This window comes from Scophthalmus maximus, chromosome 10 (assembly GCF_022379125.1).
Source record: "Scophthalmus maximus strain ysfricsl-2021 chromosome 10, ASM2237912v1, whole genome shotgun sequence".
Classification (NCBI taxonomy): Eukaryota; Metazoa; Chordata; class Actinopteri; order Pleuronectiformes; family Scophthalmidae; genus Scophthalmus; species Scophthalmus maximus.
In genome coordinates, this window is record NC_061524.1 from 14,292,305 (window position 1) to 14,315,665 (window position 23,361).

General features: G+C 43.4%; 2 protein-coding genes and 1 long non-coding RNA gene across 4 annotated transcripts in view; 2 read left to right on the forward strand and 1 right to left on the reverse strand.

Annotated features, from left to right (window-relative positions):
• On the forward strand, positions 1-6,244 carry drgx (dorsal root ganglia homeobox). The gene is made up of 7 exons (XM_035605900.2): positions 1-116; positions 291-386; positions 1,107-1,207; positions 1,695-1,796; positions 3,607-3,779; positions 4,120-4,232; positions 4,357-6,244. The coding sequence occupies exons 2-7, from the start codon at positions 329-331 to the stop codon at positions 4,707-4,709; spliced, it is 900 nt and encodes a 299-aa protein (XP_035461793.1). The 5' UTR covers positions 1-116; positions 291-328; the 3' UTR covers positions 4,710-6,244.
• The window catches only part of LOC118283654, a 27,000-nt gene continuing 7,462 nt past the window's right edge, over positions 3,824-23,361 (reverse strand). Inside the window, exons 3-4 of the long non-coding RNA XR_004784622.2 lie at positions 4,333-4,694; positions 3,824-4,225 (exon numbers count right to left, since the gene is read on the reverse strand). This is a non-coding gene — a long non-coding RNA (uncharacterized LOC118283654). The remainder of the gene's footprint in view (positions 4,226-4,332; positions 4,695-23,361) is intronic.
• Positions 8,915-23,013, forward strand: LOC118283645. 2 transcript variants are annotated; one of them, XM_035605886.2, is made up of 3 exons: positions 8,915-9,381; positions 11,211-21,275; positions 21,580-21,680. In XM_035605886.2, exons 2-3 carry the CDS (start codon positions 11,418-11,420, stop codon positions 21,586-21,588), a joined length of 9,867 nt encoding a protein of 3,288 aa, XP_035461779.2. In that variant the 5' UTR covers positions 8,915-9,381; positions 11,211-11,417; the 3' UTR covers positions 21,589-21,680. The 2 variants fall into 2 exon arrangements, with proteins under 2 accessions (XP_035461779.2, XP_035461778.2); XM_035605885.2 differs by having other exon boundaries at positions 11,211-23,013.

Consider the following 23,361-nt stretch of genomic DNA (forward strand, 5'->3'; position numbering starts at 1 on the left):
GAGAGAGAGAGAGAGACGCGGACACTCCCAGACAGAGTCAGAGAGTCAGTGGAAGTGCACAAGCCACTTCTTCTCTCCAGAGCGGCATCTCACTCTCATCAGCATCCTCTCCGCAGGTACAGTAAGGATGCGCTTGCCTCATCAGCACCGACTCTTCCACGGTGCAGCCTGTTTTTCGGGACGATTTAGTGTCTTGAATTCCACCCCCTCCCCTCCCTTCCCCGCAGATCTGTGGCTCTCGCGGCCGATCTAAAAGGCTTCTGGGCTGAAACTTTTGTGTCTGTTTCCAGGTTCGGCATCGCAGCTGAGAGACGCTTACAGTTCCAGGATGTTCTACTTCCACTGTCCGCCCCAGCTGGACGGAGAGTGCTGTCGCTCCAACACATGTGAGTTTTTGTGGTCTTCTGCATTTTCACTTCCTCGTTTTTTTCCTCTTTTTTTAAATTAAGTGTCTCTCTTAAAGCCGCAGTTTGTAAAGTTGTGTGATGTTTAGGTCTCCATACTTGCGCGCAAAGTGTGTGTTGATGTCCGAGAATAGGCCTGAGCACTAGTTCTTTTGTCTCCTAAATTAAAAGGACACATGCCTAAAGTTATTTTATGGAATAACAAAGTCAAACAAATCCACAGGAAAAACTGATTTCCCCCCATCTTTTAAAATTAAAACTCAATGGTTGGATGTTTCACGCTTCTCAGTAAAACATCTGCCATTTTTTTTCTTCTCTTTCCCACGAATTCAAAAGTGGACATAAAGGGGTCGAGTGTGATTTTCACCTCTGCTGCCAATCTGCCGCCTGTGTTTGGGTGAAAAGCGCTGGTGGTTTGGCCCCGGGGCAGAGGGGGCGTTCTGTCCCGGCCACAGATGTTGGGTGTCATGGCTCTTAGTCCGTCATGGTTCCCCTCAGACACCCGACATCGGTGTTTCATGCAACTGATGGAAACACAAAACGTGCCAGAGAATAAAATGCCCTATCTCTTTGGCCAAGATCTTTTTTTCTGCATTTCTTTTAATGTAAAGAAATTTGCTGAATTAAATACAAACACAAAACTATTAACTTCATTTTATCAAATGACCAAATTCTCACTATAATAAACTTGATCCCCCCCAGTGAATTCGAGCGGCTTTGGAAACCACGCCCCGGCGGATTTTGATGATGGGTTTCTTCGCAGGAAACAGCGCAGGAACAGAACAACGTTTACTTTGCAACAGGTAATAAATAATTTATATCCAGGAACAAAAAAACAAAACAAGAAACGGCTGAAACTCGCCTCAAAAATCGGCATCTGCAAGTAAAACAAACTGGCAAAGTTTTCCAAAAAATAAAAAGGACCAACTTCCAGACGAAATGCAAGGCCTCTATAATCGGTTTGATTGATTAAGATTCAAATAGAAAAATCACATTATTTCTTCACGTATATAAAATGTAAAAATAACATTAGAAAAAGCATAAGAGATTAATATTTGTGCTTTTTGGAAGATCACGCGAGGACATGCACACACTCTGTATGTGTGTGTGTGTGTGTCAATAATAATTGCCTATATGTTTCACTATTTTTATTCTAATATCTGTTGTCCCTATCAGATATAGAAGTGAGGTTCAAAAACTATATTTTTGAGCAGCATGGAGATGAGTGAGGACACAATAAAGAAAGAAAGTGAATCCTATGGTGCTGTGTGTCGTGTGTTGTGCCTGCAGCTGGAGGCTCTGGAGGCGGTGTTCGCCCAGACCCACTACCCGGACGTGTTCACCCGCGAGGAGCTGGCCATGAAGATCAACCTGACCGAGGCCCGGGTGCAGGTACGGCCGCGGCCGCGTCGGGTGTCGGACACGTTCGACCACGCGATAGAGAGAGAGAGGGCAAAAGAAGCCACTCTGTCATTCCGGCAATGCACTTTAATAACATCAACATAATGGTGAATATTAGATTAGCTTGATTAATCGGTCATTCATAATTAACCGGCCATAATGGTCCCCGCTAATTTGTCCACGTCTCGAAGTGTGTGGGGGGGGGGGGGGGGGTACATCATGCGCGCAGAGCACCCTCTCCGGCGCCACGACGCAGGGAGAGGCCCTGCAAAGACCTGCAGAACTCTGCTCCCCATCTGTCTGTCTCTCTCACACTCTCACACTCTCACACACACACACACACACACACACACACACACACACACACACACACACACACACACACACACACACACACACACACACACACACACACACACACACACACACACACACACACACACACAGTGTAATAATACAAAAATAAAAAAAACAACTTAAATTTGGCAATTTATATTCCTCTCCCGCCCCTGCACATGCGCGGTTACAAACTCGGGCCAGATGTAATTAAGTTATGTGTCCTGTATGTAATTTCCTGCATTCCAGATTTGCTTTTGGGTTTTTGTTGTGCGCGCAGATCTAATTGTGGGAAATATAATAGTTTGCCTTTTGTTCCCCAGGGTCATCTTACTATCGCTTAAACCCAATGGCGGGGTTGATAATGGAATCCAGCGCTGTAAATTAGGGATTGTAAACAAATTATTCCCCTCCTAATCCGATTACGGCATTCCTATTATTAAATCTGAACATGAATCCACCGCAGTATGCAGGGATATTAAACTTACATTATTATTAGAAAATAAATTTCCCTTTCTCTTGTAGTGTTGCTGCCCCCCTTTTTGTAAAGTGTCAATGGGCCTCCCCCGCATTAAGAGCACACCGCAAATTGAGATTAATGGAGCAATTATAGCCCATTCAGAGATGGGTGTGTGTGTGTGAGTGTGTGTGTGTGTGCAGGGGGGTGCGACTTCTAGCTGGAAGGTGCAGGGGTGAGATAAGTCCATCGGTTGTATTGTTGTCCTGCCACCAAAATGTTGTCCTTTCTTTATGCCGAATGAATGCATGCGTTTTGTTTGGCTGTTGACATCATCTGCACCTCCCCATACAATAGGAGGGATGCAGAGCACACGCACACACACCGACTCCAACCTCCATTCACACACCATGATTAATGCCCGCTCGAACCGAGTCCTAATCGAATCTGATGTTGTCAAACAATCACTAAATAGGGAAATAAACGACTTCATCACGGCCGCCCCTCTCTCGGGCAGCACAACTGTCAGTGGGAAGTCATTAAAATATGATAATGAAAAATTGCTCAATTAAATGTTGTTATAGGCAGTGACCTTCATTCGATTAAGATACCAGAACTTGGCCAAATCTTCCTCGGCTGCGCATGAGGGTTAAGTTTTTGGAGATCTGTCGGGCGACTGTGGGACAAAGGAGAGCAGTGGAGTGGCACATTCAAACGCCACTTGATATACATATATGACAAAAAAAAAAGGCAAATAGGGAATTTGTTTAAATTTAACTGTTGACAAAATGTAAAGAATACAGAGATATACTGTTGGGGAATGTGTGTGCTTTAAGTTTGCATTTGTTTGTCTGCGATTAAAGAATTAAAAACTTTGGCATGTCTGAAAGCTACATGAAATAAATAAAATTGACGGCTGCATATACTGCAATATGGTAAGCCTTAATTAGTAATCTATAATATAATTGTTTTGCTTTTTCTCTGCCCCCTTTTCTTTTGTCAATGCAGGTTTGGTTTCAGAATCGCAGAGCAAAGTGGAGGAAGACGGAGCGTGGGAGCGGAGACCCTGAAGGAGGGAAGGAGCAGATGAGCGAGGGCGCTCCTCCGTCTCGGAGCCTCAACTCTCAGTCCCCAGTGGACCAGAGCAGAAAACAGAAAGAACCACTGGAGATGCAGCAGAGGTGAGGAAAAGGAAAAATAACAACCGACGGATGATTGTTGTAGCTATTATTGTTTATGAAACAATATCTCATTGACAGGTGACAGAGAGGTTGCTGTTTACAGATTTGAATGATGAAAGTCAAATTTAGATTCTTTCCGTTAATGACTGCCAAAACATATAGTTCTGGGTCATTTCTGTAGATTACAGGGTGGTCACTCTTTCAGTCAGACGGATAATCAAACAATCAAAGTCACAGGGAAACTACCTCCACAGTGTGCAGTATATTTTGATTTTTTGTAAAAATATAAATGTCATACTTTACACTGGATTATTGGATCCTGATCTTGTGCTCTCCCCAGCATCAACAGGACGGTGGGTCCTGGTGGTCCCTTCTTCCCATCTTGTTTACCAGGGACCCTGCTCAATTCTGCCACGTACGCCCAGGCGCTCTCACAGGTCGCCACACTGAAAGGTAAATATGATTCTCATTAACGGGTAAAACAAGATGGTGATAACGATGACGTATGAAAATCTGTTTGTTTTTTTTAAGTAGTCCACATCACAAGTCTTACTTTTTGCTGTTTTGTTTTTTTCAGGTAACGGCTTGTGCTCCTGCTGCGTTTCTGACCCCATGGGTCTGTCCTTCCTGCCGCCCTACGGTTGTCAGGGCAACCGCACCGCCAGTGTGGCCGCCCTGCGCATGAAGGCTCGCGAACACTCGGAGGCGGTGCTGCAGTCCGCCAACCTGCTTGGTGCGGCGACTGGGCCCGGTGCTGGCGTGGGAGTCCTGTCCGGCGTCGGGGTGGTGAGGCCTGCGCTGGGTCCTGCCATCGAGGTGGGAAGAGGAGGGGACAGCTCCAGTCCCAGCCCGGCCGCCAAGGTGCCAGTGCTGGGCGGCACTCCCGACAAACACCCTCAATGCTCCAAGGATCCACTGGAGAAAAAGTGAGGCGCTGGACCTAAACATGGATACTCAAAATCTGCGTGATTGTGCCTGCCCCTTCTACTCCACTTGACTCTACTCTGTTTGTACGAGCAGCTAAGCACAACTACCGACTGACTCCAGACACAGCCGGGGGGAAAGACTTTTGCTCATATCCCAGTGTGTGCGGATGCAAACAATAAATATTTATTTGACAGTAAATTATTATTGTTTGTGAGAAATTCTGAATATTTGGGGCCTTGTTAACCCCAGTTAAAGCACAAGTGTGGTTCTGGATCTATATTTGTCTTCATGCACTCTTGGACTGTGTTTGATGGACTAACATAGCCACAACGTGTGTGTGTGTGTGTGTGTGTGTGTGTGTGTGTGTGTGTGTGTGTGTGTGTGTGTGTGTGTGTGTGTGTGTGTGTGTGCAAAAATACCTATTTGATAATGTGAATATACATAATCCTGATTACAGTTCCTCTTGTTTTCTTAAAAAGGACAAATGCTTACAAATGTGAATGTTCATGCATGTAAACTGTAAGAGTGGAACATGTGGCAGGATTTTGCAGTGAGTGTTGGCAATACAATGTTTACGCCGTCAGGTCAGAAATGGGCTCAATCAATCGTCTATCATTCTCTTGATTCTTAAAGTGAAAGTGCACTTTACTATTAATCAGCCCCCTTTTTCAGTGTAAATGTGTGCATGTGCCAGAATACAGTGTGTCCGTGTGTGAACCCCGGGGAAGGGGGAAGCAGACTCGGCGACAGAGCAGCGGTCGTCCCTTCCACTCTGTTAGCACATCTGTAGCGCCGGCAGACAGGGGAACACGCCAGTCCTGTTGTGACATGTTCTTTAAAACAATTAAAGATGTAGTCGCTCATGTTCCTCTCCTGTTGCCTCTCGCTCAAGCCATCTGTTCTTATACATTATTTATCAGCTTCCCTTAAAGCCGGGAGAGGAGAGCAATCGGGACTCTTATTATTTATTTACTTTTAGGAACGCTTTGCCCCCTCTCGTCCTCGCTTCCTCTCCGAGCAGGTTTTTAAACCCCATTAAACATGATATATGCTATTTATTAATATTGAATTTACATTTAAAAAAAATGTAATCTATCATCACCTCTGGGCTCTTCACACAGGAGTTCATCACAGGCAATACATTTCGTGATTCACTATTCCTAAATATCTCTCCTCACTAGAATGACCCTTGGACACGGGATCAGCTGATCAGACTGAGAATACTTAACCGCAGAGCACACGACCAGTGTTGGGGCTGATTCAATTTGCGTCCTTGAGGATTTTCAGGAAATTACTTTTGATAGTCAATAACACAATTAAGTAAACTACACAAACATTATCATGAATAATTGATAAGAAATTATGTATTACCATGAAGTACTGGTTCAATAATTGATGAGGCGACACCCCGGTGACACAGAAGAGCGAGATAATGTCAGACATCGTGCCAGGTTGGACACACATCCTCCTTTTTCCACACCGTAATGTGTGCATGTTGTAAATAATACAATACTTCAATAAATTGATGCTTTCACTGACTGAGTCACTCAAGATGTAACATCATTTGTATTGTGTTGGAATGAACACACACACACACACACACACACACACACACACACACACACACACACACACACACACACACACACACACACACACACACACACACACACACACACACACACACACACACACACACACACACACACACACACACACACACACACACACACACACACACACACACAAAAGTGGAACATTAACTGGCACTTTTCAGACGGAAAGGTTCAAACTGAGTTGAAATAAAGTTTTTAAAATCCAAACCTATAATGGCCTATTTTTTCTTTTGTATTTGGTTTCATAAAATAGTAGGCCTGTTATACAGCCTATACTCCATCTATTCATGCCCCAAATAATATTACCAAAACCACCATGTCCTAATATAATGATTTTGCTTATTTTAAGAGAACATGTTAAGCCCCGTGACATGGCATCTAATGATAATACAATACAAATCAGCTCCTTTTTCCTAAAAATGTAACAATATGGACAACGGATTCCGGCCAACTCATACAAAAGATGTGAAAAGCACATTCAATCTCCACACAATTGAATACAGCAGTTGTGGAATTCAATCATTAGCCAAAACAAAGGACGCTGAAGTTGTAATGACTCCGATCATCATTAAGTTCTGCAATGTGCCCATAATTCACCGCTTTAATATTTCATAGACAAGTCAAGTTGGTGTTGACATTCAGCTGTGCATGTGGCATCATTGATAATTTTCTGTCACCTAAAAAAAGTCCTGAGGCGGTTTTGTGGAGCATTGTTATATCAAATTAGCTGGAGGGTGGCCAGAAAAGCAGACAAGCATGGCGAATATGGGCAACAGCGGTTGAACTCTGTTCTTACACCGCAGTTAATGGGCTTCTTTTGTTGCAGTAATGAAATATTTGCAGGGATGTGGGGGAATATGTCCTGAAACAGGGAGACGTGGTGCCCATGCACCCGTCCGCAGATGCGCACAGACAATGTAAGGCACAGAAAAAGACAGTATGGTAAAGAAAGACTGGCACACGCACATAATTCTTTTGCTTGACACTGGGTGCAACACCTACATTTTTACAATTCAAGGTCCCTGCTTCCTAAAGTCGGACGTAAAGTGCATTCAGGCCCAGTCCACCGAGGGAGACCGAAAAACAAACAAAAAAACCCACTGCAGTATCATATCTGCTTTTAATTCCTGCAACAGAGCTGATCAATAACTCAATCTATTAGAATCAATTACGCTCATCTCTGAATGGAGATAATACAAACAAAGCATATCTTAATGCAGCAAGTAATGTGCCTGTCTGCCGTCTGCCACATAACCACAGCTCTGCTCCTCCTTACTCAGCACGGGGAAGAGCATCCTCAGCATTTGTGCTCGGTGCTTACAGCAGCCCTCGGTAGCTCCCCAACAGAAACACGCTGAAGCAAAGTTGGAGGATTTCACTGTGCAAAAACCCAAAGATATGTATAAAATCAGAATTTCAGTACAGTCCAAATGGAGGCGAATGAATGTGAGTTCTCAGTTTGTCCACTAGAGGGACTTGGTGAGCAGGAAACTTCCCACAACGAGCTCCATCTCAAACCTCAATGGGAAGGTTGAGCACTTTGGATAAACACACACTGTAAAAAATTTTGCTGAGAGAAGACTTGTGTAAATTGCATTTTTATTAATCATTAATCAAAACAGTTTTTAAGAAGTGCTGAGTATCCATGGGCCCAATAGTAAGTGGTAAAAATATATCAGCAATTTGCAATTTCTGGACGACGATGTTTGAGATCTGCGAAGCTCGTCTCAAATAAGGAATCTGGAGATGGATGTCGGTGCCATTCAGAGTCCAGTGTGGAGAGGGAGAGAAAAAAAGATGGATCAGAAAGGCTTGTGGGTGGAGAGATGGAGGTTTAGAAGGGAGGAAAAAGATTTGTTAAAAAGGGATTACCTCAGCCTTCCCCAAAGTTTGGTGGGCTGTATGTAAAACCATCTGTGTGTGTGTGTGTGTGTGTGTGTGTGTGTGTGTGTGTGTGTGTGTGTGTGTGTGTGTGTGTGTGTGTGTGTGTGTGTGTGTGTGTGTGTGTGTGTGAGAGAGAGGGGGGGGGGGGGGGGGGGGGGGGGGGGGGGGGGGTAGTGCGTCACCATCAGGGACATGTGTGTGTGTCCATCATCCTGCCAGGCCGGCCCCTGCACCCGCCAAGAATCCCAGGAAACTATCTGCTACAGCAATCTCCTATTATAGCAGTGGGGGCTGTAGGAGGGGAGGTAGTTGGGGGGGGGGGCTGCTCGGGTGAGGCGGGGGTGGTGAATTAGGCTGTAGCGAGGGGGGATGAGACTTGCACCGTTTAATAAGTGATTTGTAAAATCTCTTTGAAAAATAAAAACGATTGATAGAAATGTGACAAATCCCATTTCTGTCATATGGTGTCATAGTCGAGACAAAGCTTCACTCGAGTCTATGGCGATGACATCAGGTGGGTGGTGACCGAGAGCCACTTGTTGACACCCCATATAGTGCTTGTCAGTGCTGCTCAACGAAGATGGTTGCACCCCAGTGTGAGGCAATTGGGTTATTTATGTCTCCCAGTGGGGGCACCCAAACTACATTCCCCGCTCCACCCCCACCCATGCACCCACACGATAATAACATACTTTCAGGAAATTAGGTTTTTTTCCCCTGGTTTAGACCCCACAACCTCCTCAGCCAGTCGAACCCTTTCCCCAGTTTGCTGACAGTTAGCTCTCGCTGCTAATGCCCAACAGCTCGCTGTCCATATTTATAAATAGTTTGTTTCATCCGTCTGACACTCGACACCCAAGGATCTCGCAGACCCACATGCTCGCCGAAGCCCTGTTTTCGTCCCCAATGGTGGATGCACTCTCTCTGGGACAAGTCCTCTATTTCTGTCTGGTCTCCGGCCACCGAGTGCTGCTGCCTTCCACTGGTCAGATGCTCAAAGACCTGACTGTGGACTATAAAGAGGATTTGGCATGGGATTGTTGTAAAAAGAGCCAGAGTTGCCAGTGAGGGATTGTATAAGGTGACGGGACAGGATCAGATCATCAAGGCCTTCGTGGGGAGACTGAGCCTTTCGAGGAGTTTAAAGCTCAAACTATGGATTTTAAAACTTAAAGGTAAGCTAAGAGCTCACTCTGTATTCGTTTTCATGCTGAGTGGACACATGATGATTATATTAGAGAAAAGTAAATACAATATATATATGCTCAAGCTTTCATACTTGGATGCATTTTGAATTAGTTAAAATGAAAGATAAGTTAAAAACAAAAATGGAATACACATATGCATACTAAAGGTACCGTACAGTGGTTAACTCCATTCACAGAATAAGATTTTATTCCGCTGAGAGTTGCTGACATTTATGAACATAAAGCCTGGTCAAATCCGTTCTGCTCTCAGAAGTGACAGACTTGTTGCTGTTCAGTCTCACTTGGACCACAGATCGTCTGAAAACGAGGCCTCTCTGGTGTCAGGTTTTAGCGTCGGAGGCCCGTCACGGGACAAAAATAAACCTGTCAGATCCAAGAATGAACAGAAATCACCCTGGAATTTTGGCATTCAATGCAAAAACAGCTCAAACATTGGATATTGACCTAATTATTTAAAGTATTCTTCCTAAAGTGAACAGATAAGTTTTGCGATGTAGTCATGGAGTGGCATTTTTGTGTAAGTTGTACCCTCAAACTATGTTGTTTTCTGCTTAAGGAGGCTGTTGTTGCGAGAGAATTTTTAAATTTCCTTTCATTTCGGCACCAGTTTTATTTGATTCTGACTTAGTGGTGTGTCGCTGTTCTGTAGATGCGTATATGAGATGATGCCCTCCCCGATCAGAAGATATTAATGAACTACTGGATATAAGGTGGTGCTGCCTGGCAGCTGCAGTTAATTTATTCAGCACATACCCGTGACGTTGCGTTGTTGCCTCTAAATGAACAAACTTTTTATTTAAAGCACAGAACAATAGATGGAGTATGTGATAAGAAGGCAGTTGCAAGTGTGTTTTTCTTATCTTTCATTACATACTTTTTAAATCCAGCATATTACAAGCAGAGATTTGAAGGCCCACCACATGCAGAGGGAGGTGAGAGAGAGTAATATGTCAACAGACACAAACATCACAGCTCTGAATCATGGCCTTGTCTGTTTCAGGTTTACAGATCAAAATCACCAAATTTTTAAAAAAAAAACTAAAAAAAACCTACCTATTTAAAAAAATCATCTGATTGTTTTACACTATACATTTTTATTTGTTAATTGATCATTTTGCATTTAGTCTCAATTAAATTCAGTTGCTTTTGAACAACTTAAATGTTAAATTATTAATTAAAAGATTTCATGTAACAGATTGTGTACTTGGACTTTCTAATTTTACCTGAGGAATATGCATCTAGTAGCACTTCTACGTAGGGATATTTCAATCTGCTTCTCATCTGATCTCTCCATACTGTAGTGAAACCAAAGAGTTTTACTACAAGATTAATTTTCAATATAATGTTACAGTTGAATGGTCCTAACCAGACTTATTGGCTCTTTGACCTACAACTTGGCAGAAGTCTGACCTTACTTGTCTAAACTCTTAGCAACATTAACACATAATGTGGCATTATGAGTTACTTAGAGTGTGAGTATGTGTGTGTGTTCTAAGTTAGTGTGGACACATTCTGCTTTCCCAAAATAACTCACGTGAGACTGTCTTTCCTGTGCCTAGCAACAGTGTAGTTTTATTCACAACATGTCTCTGAAGGTCACAGTGATTGAGTAGAGGGATTTACAGGGCTGTTTTCAGAAGCACATACAGAACATTGTTGCTTAATGCAAAGGTTCAAAGCATCTTATCAAGGCCAGCTATCTTAAAATATCCATAACAAATAAGTTAAAGTTTTTGGGAAATATGTAAGGTTTTAGATCATGCAAACAGCTGACGCTCCTTTCTTTTGTCTCGTAGGGAACAGCAGGATTTTATAAGGATTTTTGGACAGAGGGCAACTAAAAGGCACGATGCCTTAGGAGCGACTGGCTGAACAAAATCCTGAGGCCCCAAACTCTGGGTCCTGCTGCCCCAGTGGCAGACATAGTGTATAATTTTGAGGTCTGCGTTTGTATGAATGACTGAGCCGCTGAGGACAGACCTCTTTGTTAGCCAGCCTGCAACATGACCTCAGTTGAGAAGCGCCGCTCAGGCCGAAAGAGTGGCCGGCACCGAAAGCACAGCGATGGAGGCTACAGTGATACTTCCAGTGGTGGGTCATTTCTGGATGAGACCGACCGGGAGGTCAGCAATCTGACAGATCGAGCATTCAGGAGTCTCTGCGTTGGAGATGAGGCTGTTTATAATGACTCGGACCTCTGTTCATCTTCCCCATACAGCCAGAGAGACAGACAGCTGGCCTTTAGCCAGAGTGCCCAGGACAGAGACAGAGAGCACAGAGGGAGGGAGGAACTTAAGAGAGCTGCACACGAGAGCTTCACCCTCAGAGTGCAGCAGTATGGACAGGACTGGATCCATGGTGGAATGTATGGGGCTGAGGTGCACAGAGATCCACAGTGGGAGGTTTATGGGGAACGGACACAGGGGAGGGTTTCAGCCACATTCCAGCCATCCTTTGTGGAAACCTCTCAACAGGAACAATCTCTGAGGGAAGACCAGTTGTGCTTCTTCAGCAATGGAGCCACAGATTTAAGTTCACAGCAACGCAGAAGCCGTTCCAGAGTTTCCTCCCTCATCCGAGCTTTTAACTCTGACAGACACAGGGATGAAGCAGGGATGGATGGTAAACTCAGAGAGTGGAATGGTGAGACAGGCTGGGACAAATCAGCTCTGATGAACATCCAAAGGGAACTTTCCGAATTCTCTACATCATACCAGGAAAACTTTAGCAGTGATCGTTTCCCAACAGCTGGCCAGTTCTCATCCCGAGACACCAGCTTCTACTCCTCTGAAGTAGCAGCAGTGGCTCGTATGAATTCTTCATCCTCTTTCATGAGCGCTTCCCACAGTAAACACAGCATGTCCACGCAGGTTAACTGTAACTCTAACTTTTTTATACACAGTGAGTTTAGTCCCTTCAAGGTATGGAGGGACCATAACAGGTTTCTTTTTCAACAAGGAGAAGTCTCAGGGTTTATGCACTGCTCTGAGTTTCCTAAATGGTATGAGACACCAATGTACAAGGAGCTTTCGCGGGAGGCCCAGCCACAGGGTCCTTATAGGTTTGAGGAGAGGGGTATTGGACACCGAAGTAATTTGGTGCCAGTGGTTCCTCCCACTCCTCCACGCTCTACGTCAACATCTACAGTGCTGCAGAAAGCTTCAGCTGTTGAGAAACGCTGCGAGTCAGAGTTGGCAGGTCATTATCCCCACAGGAAGCGGACGCAGAGCCTCGGAGCTAACAGGCTACCATCCCAGCGCCCATCTACTGCATCACCAACCATCGAGATGTCTCGACGTGTCCGGGACACCATCAGCTCAGTGAAAGCTCTGCAGCAGAAAATCAAAATGATGACAGAGCAAAGCATGGCAACAGAGATGACAGCAAATCAACAAGGAGCACTTTGGAGCAAAGATAATCCAATTCCTTTTGGCAACAATGCAGAAACAATAGCATCAAATGTTGTCAGAGGTAACACTACCCCATTCAACATCAGTCAGCGGCTCACACCTTCAGTTCATGCACATCAAGAAGCAGAGACATCAGGGGTCCGACAATGTGCAGTTTCACCTCAGCCTGTGGAACATGCTCCAGTGCGAGCTGAAAGCAGGGGAGCCACTCCAGACAGTAGGATGTCTAGCTACAAATCTAGAGCCACCAGCCTACTCTTCAACCTCAAAGACAACAGGAAAAGAGTCAAAAACACCTATAGCCCTCCCAAATTCAAAAACTTGGAAACACGGGAGAGAAGCAAACAGCCCAGTGTCCAGGAGCCTAGAGACACTATAATAGATATCCCTGATTATCCAGATTCAGACAGTCAGTTTACACACATAGAAGAATCCAGCAGGACAAATGCTGCCGCACATCAATATGTCAACAAGTATCAGAGCCCTGGACTGTCACTTGCAACACTAAATACTCATCCTAATACAGCACATGCAGGCCAATACTCAGAATACACGTTAAGTGATTACGAGGCAGCTCAGAAGCAAGGTGAGATGAGTCATCACTCCAGGTTCACTGGCTTCATACCTGCAAATTACACCACCAATCAACTGGCTAATGGACAGAATCTCCATGAAGACTTATTGTCATTTACTCCCAATAAGCAACGTATGATAGATAATGTAGAATCTCTGGGAGGGGAGGTATCTGGGATTAAATCATATTATGCAGCTACAGAAACACCAAAAAATACTGTCAACAATCAAACAAGGGAATATTTCACGAGTAAAGCAGATGCTGAGCAACGTTTTAATGAAACAGCGGGAAGGGAATTCTCAAAGGTGGAGAGATATCAGCAGCTCAAAAACAACCAAAATGATTACAGCAATGCGTCCTCACAGGATAGGTGCAGACAAACAAACAGCCAAGATACAGCAAATTCCAGTCTGAAAGCTATCTCTGTTAACTCCGCATGGAAACAAGAGAAAACCGCTTTGATAGAAAGAGATCAACAGGCACAGGCAAACCAAAGAGACGCCACAATAAAGGAGGATCTAAATTTACCCAGAGACCAATACAGTAAACAAAATCAGCAAAGTATAAATAAAGAATGTGAAGATGAGTTTAGGCAGAGTTTTAGTTTGGGACAGTCTTCTTATAGAAATACTGGGTTGGTCAATCCCAACATTTCAAATCAACTGCCACAATATTCTCCTGTAATTGGTAAGGACACTGTAGAAAGTCAAGCATATTATGGACAACAGCAACCTGGAGCAATTAGGGACAAATATGCACTTAAAAAGAATCATGGACACAATGAGGACAATGAAATGAATGAAAATGATTTGGCACAGAATTATAATCAGCAAACTGATCAGGAATACCGAAACCAACACACCTTATATCCAGACAGAGATAAAACTATGTGCATGCAGGAAATGGGACAGAGAAAACAATATATACAAGTTCCAAAGGGATGTGAAACACAAAATCTCCAGCCAGAGCAAACCACACCACAGTTTGAACATAATGTGCAGAAAAATCCATTGTCCAATCCTGACCGTGCAGCTGACCCCACAATAGCGAACCAGGAGAAGGATAGACAGTTTGCTGAGGTCAAGTCTGAACAGGCCACAGCAGAACATATAAATTCGCAGCACACCCAAACAGAGCTGGCAGCCGCTCAGCACTGGGCTCAAGTGGAGCAATCCAAAGAAGAGTCAGCGAGGATAATTTTAGCAGGGCAGACTGGTTCAGAGGAAGTCAAAGAAGAACAAGCAGAACTAACAGAACGTAAAAGAGTAAAACAGGCGGCAGCTGAACATATTAAAGAGGAGAAGAGAAAAGGGCAACATACGGAAAAACACCAACAAGAGCTAAGGAATATTACAGAGGAAGCAGGAGCCTTGCATACAAAAGTGGAGCAGGGTGAGCTGGTCAGCGCTGAACAAGCTGAAGCAGAAAGGCTGAAAGAAGAACACATAAAAACTGAACTGGCAAAGACAGAGCAGGCAAGAATAAAGCAAGCGGTACAGGCCAGAGGAGAAAGGATGAAAGTAGAGGTAGTCAAGGAAGAAAATGTCAAAACAGAACAAATTGAAAAAGAGCAAAGCGAGACAGAAAAATTCAGAACAGAAAATATTAAAGCAGCACAGGTTGTAACGGAGCATAGAAAAGCAGAAGAAGCTAAACAAGAGCAAATGAAAGAGCAACAAGCTCAAACAGAACAAGAGAATATGAAGGTAATTGAAATAGGGAAGGTCAAGGCAGACCACATTAAAGTTAAGGATGTTAGACAAGAGAAATCAAAGGAAGATGCAATTCAAGGTCACGTAGATGCAGGGCAGCCTACAACACAGTTGAGCAAAGCCAAAGAGGGAAAAGTTGAAGAGCAGACAAAAGGGGAGCTAGTTAAAGCAGAGCAAGCAAAAACAGAGGACCTGCAAGAACGGTTAATTAAACTTGGAGCAAAAACAACAGTGATACCACAGCTCAGAAATGGGCCAGATAAAATTGAACAGGTTAAGACAGAGTTAGCTAAAGCTAAAGCAGAATTAGCCAAAATAAAGGAGAAAATGAGAGGTGAACAAAAAGAGAAAGTCAAAAATGTTATCATCATAACTAAAGAAGAAATTACAACCAAAGATGTTGCTTTAAGGGTAAATATGAATAAAAATGAGGATTACAAAAAGCAGGACCCGCCAACACAAATGCATCAACAGACGGAAGATTTACTTGTCAGGAAATATGGTAGAGATCAAGCTGATGGAGGAGCTGGTAATTTCGACAGTGTAAGAGAGAAATATGGTTTGATAAATGCAGTTACAACAAACGGAAACAAGGAGTCACCTGCAAGAAATAATTCCTTGAATAATGACAAAGAAACTTTATCTCTTGACACAACTACGACAGTGGATAACAAGAAATCAAAAGACAAACATAGCCCTACAAGTGGATTTGCAACAGCTAACACAGAAAATAAGGAGGAAGTAAGAAGCTTTAAATCCAATGAGTTGAAAGAGGGTGACTATGTTTACAGCGAGTCATCCAAAGAATTCAAATTATCCAGTTCTAATTATCTACCTACCTGGGTAGATAATGGAGCAAATTGTGACACTATTAATGATAAAGTGAAGGATGACAGTGTTGAAAAGTTGGGAAAAGGGTTAGCTATGGAGAACACTGTTGTTTCACATCAAAGAGATTCTAATTTGACAAAAATCCCCCTTGAAAGAAAACCTAAGTCAACTGAGCACAGTGCAGGTCAAGGAAAAGATCCACATTTTACCCCTCCCAGAGCATTGTCCCATAAAGAGAGAGCGCAGACTAAGCATGAGATTCTCACTTCCAAGATAAAAGCTCACGCTGAAAAAGAGATTTCAGCAATTAAAGAGAAAGGGTTTGCAATAAGAGATGGGTTTATATCCAAAAATCCTCCCAGGCAATTATCAGGCAGTCAGAATATTAATATACGACAGAGGCCACCATCACAGGAAGTGTCTAAAAAGCATGAAAGCACAATATCCAGTAATATTACACCAAAGCGCCAGATGGAGCATTCAAGAATACAGAAGGAAACAGTCCGGTCTGTGTCACCCCTCAGTTCTGCTACAATACAAGTGAGGTCTGCAACAAGCACTTGTCAGTTAGCAGACCAATCACAGAACCAGGTTCCAAAAGAACCACTGAAAAGCGATAACAATGTGCTAGGAAATATTGGTGATTCAAAACAGGTAGAATGTTATACCACAGTCACAGACTTGGACTTGGTAGAAAATCAAAAGAAAGAAAATCATTCAAAAGTTAAATCACCGATACAAAGTAAAGAGAAGGCACCTGAGGACATCCAAAGAAAACAGGAACCAAATCATGGAGCAAACTCTGGAAGACAGAAAGATGGACTCAAAGACAATCCTGCCATTAGCAGGGACCACCTGAACAAGAAGAAAGAGGATACAACACAAGCTACAGCTCCGGTTAAAGCTGAACACTCCAAACATTTGATAACAGAAAAGCCTGATAGTAACCATAAAGCAGTTCATGAGGACTCAGCACCTTCATTAAAGGTTGTCTGTCAAAATCAGAACAAGACCCCTGTTGCTGATGACAGCTTGCTGATCATGGGAATAATGGTAACAGTGCGAGAAAGAAAGCCATTTGAGAACAATGGTCAAAGGGATAACAGCACCCAGGAACAAATACATACAAAAGAATGCTGTTATTCAGAGTTAGATAAATGCCATCCCAGCTCAGATCTAGAAGCAGGTAGAGGAAATGAATCTGCAAAAGAAGTAAGCATAGCAAAGGCAATAGACAGAGTTGTACAGGAAATCCATCCCACAGAGCAGAAATGTCAAACTGAAATTGCTATAAATAATAATCCTGAAAATTTGCAAGAAACTTCAACCCTAGAAACTAGAAAGGAAAATGTGTCAGAGAATGGCACAGAGAAAAGCACTAATCTCAAGGAGAGTTATTCTTCAGATGCAAGACCCCAAAGGGAAATGCCACTGGCTGAGAAAGGTTTACCATCCACAGTAACTGTACCTGCTAAAAATAAAGTGTTGGCTGAAACTCAAAACCTTCTCTACAAGCAGGAGATAAAAGAAAGAGAAACAAATGTCCTTGCAAATAAAATGCCAAAAGAGAACCCAGCAAAGGGCATAAGGAAAGAAGAAGTTATAAGGAATATAGAAGAACTGAAAAAAACACAAAAAACACAAACAGCACATACCAAGGAGAACCTCAAGGTCAAAGTGGAGAACACAGGAATCAACTGCAAGACTGATACAAACAGAGTCGATGCTGAAGCTCTTATAAAACATGATGTCCAGCTATCATTGACAGACGATATGACACCTGTCATAAATACATCCAAAAGCAAGAGTGTAGATGGCAAGAGGGCACCTCTACTGGAAGAAAAGAGACATGACTCAACACAAAATAGAAATCTATCTCCAAAATTACAGAACAAAGAGACACACACCGGAGAGAAGGATCAAGTGGATGATGATGTGCATATAGACAGCATTGCCATCAGAGTTGTGCAAGCTGTAACTACGAAGGAGAACCTGAACATTGCAGGAAAACATCATGTCAAAATTGTCCCTTCTGATGTGGCTATAGCTACAGAACATAAAGTTGAATCATCAATCTGTGAAGAAAAAGTGAAGAATTCAGACAATGATGGCAGAATCAAAGACCACGCTCCAGCATGCAGTGAGAAGCAGACGAAAGACAGTTTGGAAGACAAACTAGGAGTACAATATGTGTTGTCCAGTGTAAGAAAACTGTCTGATTCATTGAAAATTAACAACCAACACAAAAGTATCAATGCAACTACTAAGAATAATCAAGCTGAAAATGTAAAGCCTGACAATGTAAAGGGAACTAGGAAATTAGTAGATGAATCAAAGGTACAAGCAATGGAAGGAGACTACTTTCAAGTGCAAGGGGTAGCAGAAACAAATAATGAAGTACACAACAGTGCAAATGTTGGAGATACATTAGATTGTATTTCAAAAGAAGGGGAACCTCCAGGGTTTCTACCAAACAAGACTGCTGTCAACAAGGAAGAAAAAAATGATGTTGTGTTGAATCAAAGTAAGAGGAAAACAGTGGAATCAAGTACAGAAAGAGTTCAATATGAGGAAATGGAAAAGAAAAACTTGGAAACAGAGGATAAACTGACTTCAAAACCGACCACAGGGAGACAGATTAATAATGAAAATATGGAAGCAGGTCAAGCTAATCATATCAGAAAACATTATACAAGGAACCGATCCAGTTCATCACCGAGGGAAAGACAGAGCTCAAGCAATTCATATCCAACAAGGAAAAATGTAGTCAAGGAGATACCCGTAGTTAAACCAAAACCGAAAGAAAAGGTATCTACAATACCTGAAATATCTGCACTTGCAGACTATGCCAGACTAAAAGTAATTGTTTCAGAAGAGCAGGAAAACACAATTCAGGAATTCCCACCCAACAAAAAGGAAGGATTCTTTCCACTAATACAGTCTCGTTATAGCAGACGACCAGTGTTCACTAATGACCCAAAAGACATCTCTGTAAAAGAGACAGTTTTGCCAAATAAGACAGAGGTGAGTGCCAAAGTGAACAAAGAGCCCAAAGCCTTGATATTTCCCATAACTGAGAAGAAACACCAAAGGACAGGAATGTTCAAACTGGGAGATGAAGAAAGGCAAGAGAAAATGGTCTTAGGTGCCCGAGGTATATTAGATGCTGGAGCTAAACAGGAACAACGTCTCAAAGAAAGAAACAAATCACCAACAACTTATCTTAAGAACCAGGGGGCTGGAACTGATACTCAAACACTTTGTCAAGTAGATCAAAGTATTCCTCAGGCAAACAATCCTCCGTTGCAAGTATCAAGTTCATCTTCTGCAGTCAACAGGCCAACAAATGCCTCGCAACGCCCAAAGTCACTTGTGAGCTCCGATCCACATGAAAAATGTGAAGAATTTTCCTCAAAACCTGAAAGAATATCATTTTTGGATAACAATTGTCCTTCACAAGGCACCATTGGACAAGTGCACAACATAGAGGAAAGCACAACAGCTCTAAGAAAAGATGAGAAGTTTGAAAATAAACTGTCTAAGACCGGGGAAGAGAGAAAAGAAAAACTGAGACACAGAGGGCGTGCAACTCAGCATGAAGAAACCATAGCAACACCATTAGAGCAAGAACCAGCATCAAGGACAGAAGAAGAGAAAAGAGCAGAGGAAATGAGAATAAAACACATTATGGAGGAGAGTAGAGCTTCTCTGGTTGAAGAAGAGAGAAGAGCTGCCCAGAGGGAAGGGGAGAGGAGAGCAAAAGAGAGGGAAGCCATAGCTAATAGGGTCAAGGAGCGGCGGGAAAAACAGAGAGAAGCAGACAAGAGAGCAGAGGAAGAGAGAAAAGCTCAACAGGTGAAAAAGGACAGGGCTGCTCTTAAAGGAGAAGAGATGGGAGCAAATCAAAGAGAAGAAGAAATTCGAGAGAAAGAAATCAAGAGAATAGAGAGTGGGGAAGAGAGTAGAGCAACATTGAGAGGAGAGGAAGAGCAGATAAAAGAGACTGAGGAGAAGAGGAGGTTGAAAAACCAAGAGGTGGAGAGGGCTTCTCAAGAGGAGCAGCAGAGGAGAGCTGCACAAGAGCAGCAGCAAAGAAGAACTACACAAGAAGAGGAGCAGCGAAGGACAGCTTTTCTGATTGAAGAGCAAAGGCGAGCTAAACAGACTGAGGTGAAGAGACTCGCTGAAATTGAGGAGGAAAATAAAAGAAGTCAGAGAGAGGTTGAGGACAGGAAAGCTGCTAAAAATGAGAAAACAATTATGAAGCAAAGAGAAGAACAAGCCAAACAGGAGGAGACTAGACAAGTTGAGGAGAGCCAAACAGATGAGGAGAGAAGAGCAGCACGAGAACCGCTAACTCAAAGAGAGGATGAGATCAGGGCTAAAAAGGGAGAAGAAGAAGAAAATCTTGCTGCTCAGAGAGAAAAGGAGAGAGACACTCAGATAGAGCAGAGAAGAGCAGCTCAGATGATGGATGCTCTCCAGTACTACGCGATCACCTCAACAGAGTCAGAGAGGAAACCCAAAGACAGACATTCATGCTCCCCTTCACCTTCACAACAAAAAAACAATCGATCAGTACGTGAGTCAACCGAGGACTCAGGGTCCCACATTAGGCCTTACAGGCCACATGGCCCTGCATCTCCAGCTCCATCTCCAGCTCCAGCTCTGCCTCGCTCGAACACCTCCTCCCCAGCTCTGGGAGCCAAGCCGTCAATGTTCAGGGTGAAGGATAACACCATCAGAGGTTCCTCTTTCACCAAGTCAATCAAACCACGCTTCCACAAAAACTTCGGAGAAGATTTCCGAGTGGGTTTACCCATGGAAAGGGTGTCGGAGGGAGGAGAGGGGGAGCAGGAGATAATGAGACAGAGTGCCGGAATTCCCGTCCAACCTGACACAGGGTTAAACAGACTTGCTGTTATCAAAGAGTTCTCAACTTTTCAGCCGACATCATCACAGGATTACTCAGCCCATCTCCCACATCACAGGCCTTACTCTAGAAGGAGCATTGCTCTGGATGAAGACGACTCCCGCTCTGTCATCAGCAACATGTCAGAGGATGTGGAGAGTTTTGCCACCAGTGCGTCAGACCTAGCAGATATACGAGGCCTGTATGACGCGAGGCCAGAATCAGCTTGTAGCTACAGCAGTGATGTGTCCCGTTCTATGGGCAAGCCGCCAGTTGTTCCCCCAAAGAGTGAGAAAGCCTTGCGCAGGGCCAAAAGGTTGACTACTCGGAGGATAAAGAAGGAGCTGTGCAAACCAGCAGAAGACAGCCCTGCTGCAGTTGAAAAACCTCAAGATGTCACCAGTATTCGTTCCTCCTCCGAGGTACACTCCTCCTACCACCATGCTGTGGCTTCTCCTCATTTTTCCTCACCTGTCTCCCTTGCTCATGCTCCAGCATTTGGGTCAAGCTTGCCTTCTTCCCACACAGAGCACCCATCATCCCACCATGCTTACACTCATGCCACTAGTCTGGTCTCCCCTCAAGTTGCCTCACCTCATGCTACTGCCTCTTTTACCCTCCCCGTTGCTTCACCTCATGCTACTAGCCCTGCTTCCCACACTGCCGCTCTTAAAACAGTTGCTCATGTTTCCTCTTCTCCCACTCTCCATCATGCCAACCATCCAGTTCCAGTGACACAGTACCGTGTAGAGTCAAGCTATCCCCAGTCCTACCCACTGACCCAGCGCAAGGTGCTGCAAGACCTCGGCTCTGGTCAGTATTTTGTTGTGGACGTGCCTGTTCAAGTGAAAACAAAGACTTTCTTTGACCCAGAGACAGGAAAGTATGTTCAGCTGAATGTGCGTGAGTCTGGCAAGAGCACATCCCGACCCCAGCCCCAGCAAACATACCCATTGGAGCCTCAGCTCCAATCCCAAATGCAGATCAAGTCGCAACAACAGCCCATCTCCCAGGCTTCTCCAATTGGCAAGCCCTTTGTGCTTTATCAAGGCTCCCATGGGTATTCCCAAGGCTACCAACCTGCAGTTGTCAACTCCATGCACCCCCACAGGTCATCGGCCCCCACGACTCTCCAGCAGAACCAACAGCCTGTCAGGGAGAACAACAGCTACGGATATCCAGCCCCTGAAATGAGCCAGAACTCTGAGGGGCATCGCTTCAGCCCAGAAAAGACACCATACATGGACACAGTTAATGATACAGAGAAAACAGATAACACAGTTTACAACACACATGGCTCATATGAGGCGTTCCCAGAGTGTGACACAAACAGCCAGCTTGCAGGAAGCTCAGTTTGTGAAAATGATAACTCAGCCCACTCACGCTATCAGCCCCTTGACATAATAACTATGGGTGAACTGGAAGACTTTATGGAGCTGTCTGACTGGTGAGAACACAGACTGATAGCTTGAATCAAAAGCGTTAATTATGTAAAAAATAATGTAAAGCATACAAGAAGCTAAATAAAGCATTTGATAGAAATAAAGACACCCACAAGCCCAGAATGAATGGATCATTTCATGCAGTATTTCTAACTGCCTTTTTCAAGTGAATGAGTGAATAGACCCAGAATGTTTTCTGAATGTAGTTTTTAAAAGCCTCTGTTAAATTGCTGCTGTTCATTTTGGAGATTGTTGAGCTATTTATTGTGTAACAGAAGTTCACCATTCCATTTAACATTTGAATGTGAGAAGCTAAGACATGTTTCTTGTGTATACAGTGTGATCAGTATTGCGTTGCCCCCTTAACCTACAGAGATGTTTAGTATCCTGGAGAAATGTTGGTCACTGCTTAGGCCCCCTTAAGTGTGAATAAAGTTTTCTTTTTCTTTCTTGTCGAAGAAATTATACTTTTGGCATTTTGTGACGCATGAAATATCTTTAAAGCCAAATATCTGCAGATGGTGTTAAGCATAGTTTGTGTATTCAACCACCAAACTGAAAACATGGTGATATGATTGTTGCTGTTTCTAGGGTTTCGTTTCAGGCACTAGTACATTTTTTAAGTTGGAGGTTTGTAAGAATCTTTACGTTTTGCTGTGAAACAGAGTAGTGTGACATGGACTTGTCCAGCCAATAAAAACACAATTCAATCAAATCATTTTTCTTCATAATGACTGTCTTCTTAATTGTAAAGGTTCTACTTCTACAGTGTAATGGTTGTAAATAAACAAAAAGGAAATATAAAAAGTTGTTGCTGCAGGTTGATTTTATTTTACAACTCAAAAGCCTATAATAACAATAACTGCCACTGGCATCCTGCTCTAGCTCTTGAAATGTACCCTGGGTCTGAATGACGCAAAATAAAGAGTCTCTTTACTGAGACCATAACACAATTACATAGTGTTGTTCAGAGAGCAAAATAATATGTCTTGAGAGAGTTTAGGAAAACAAAAAGAGAACATAACATTTTGGTGATGTCTTGTCTTTGATTTCCCTTGATTCACAG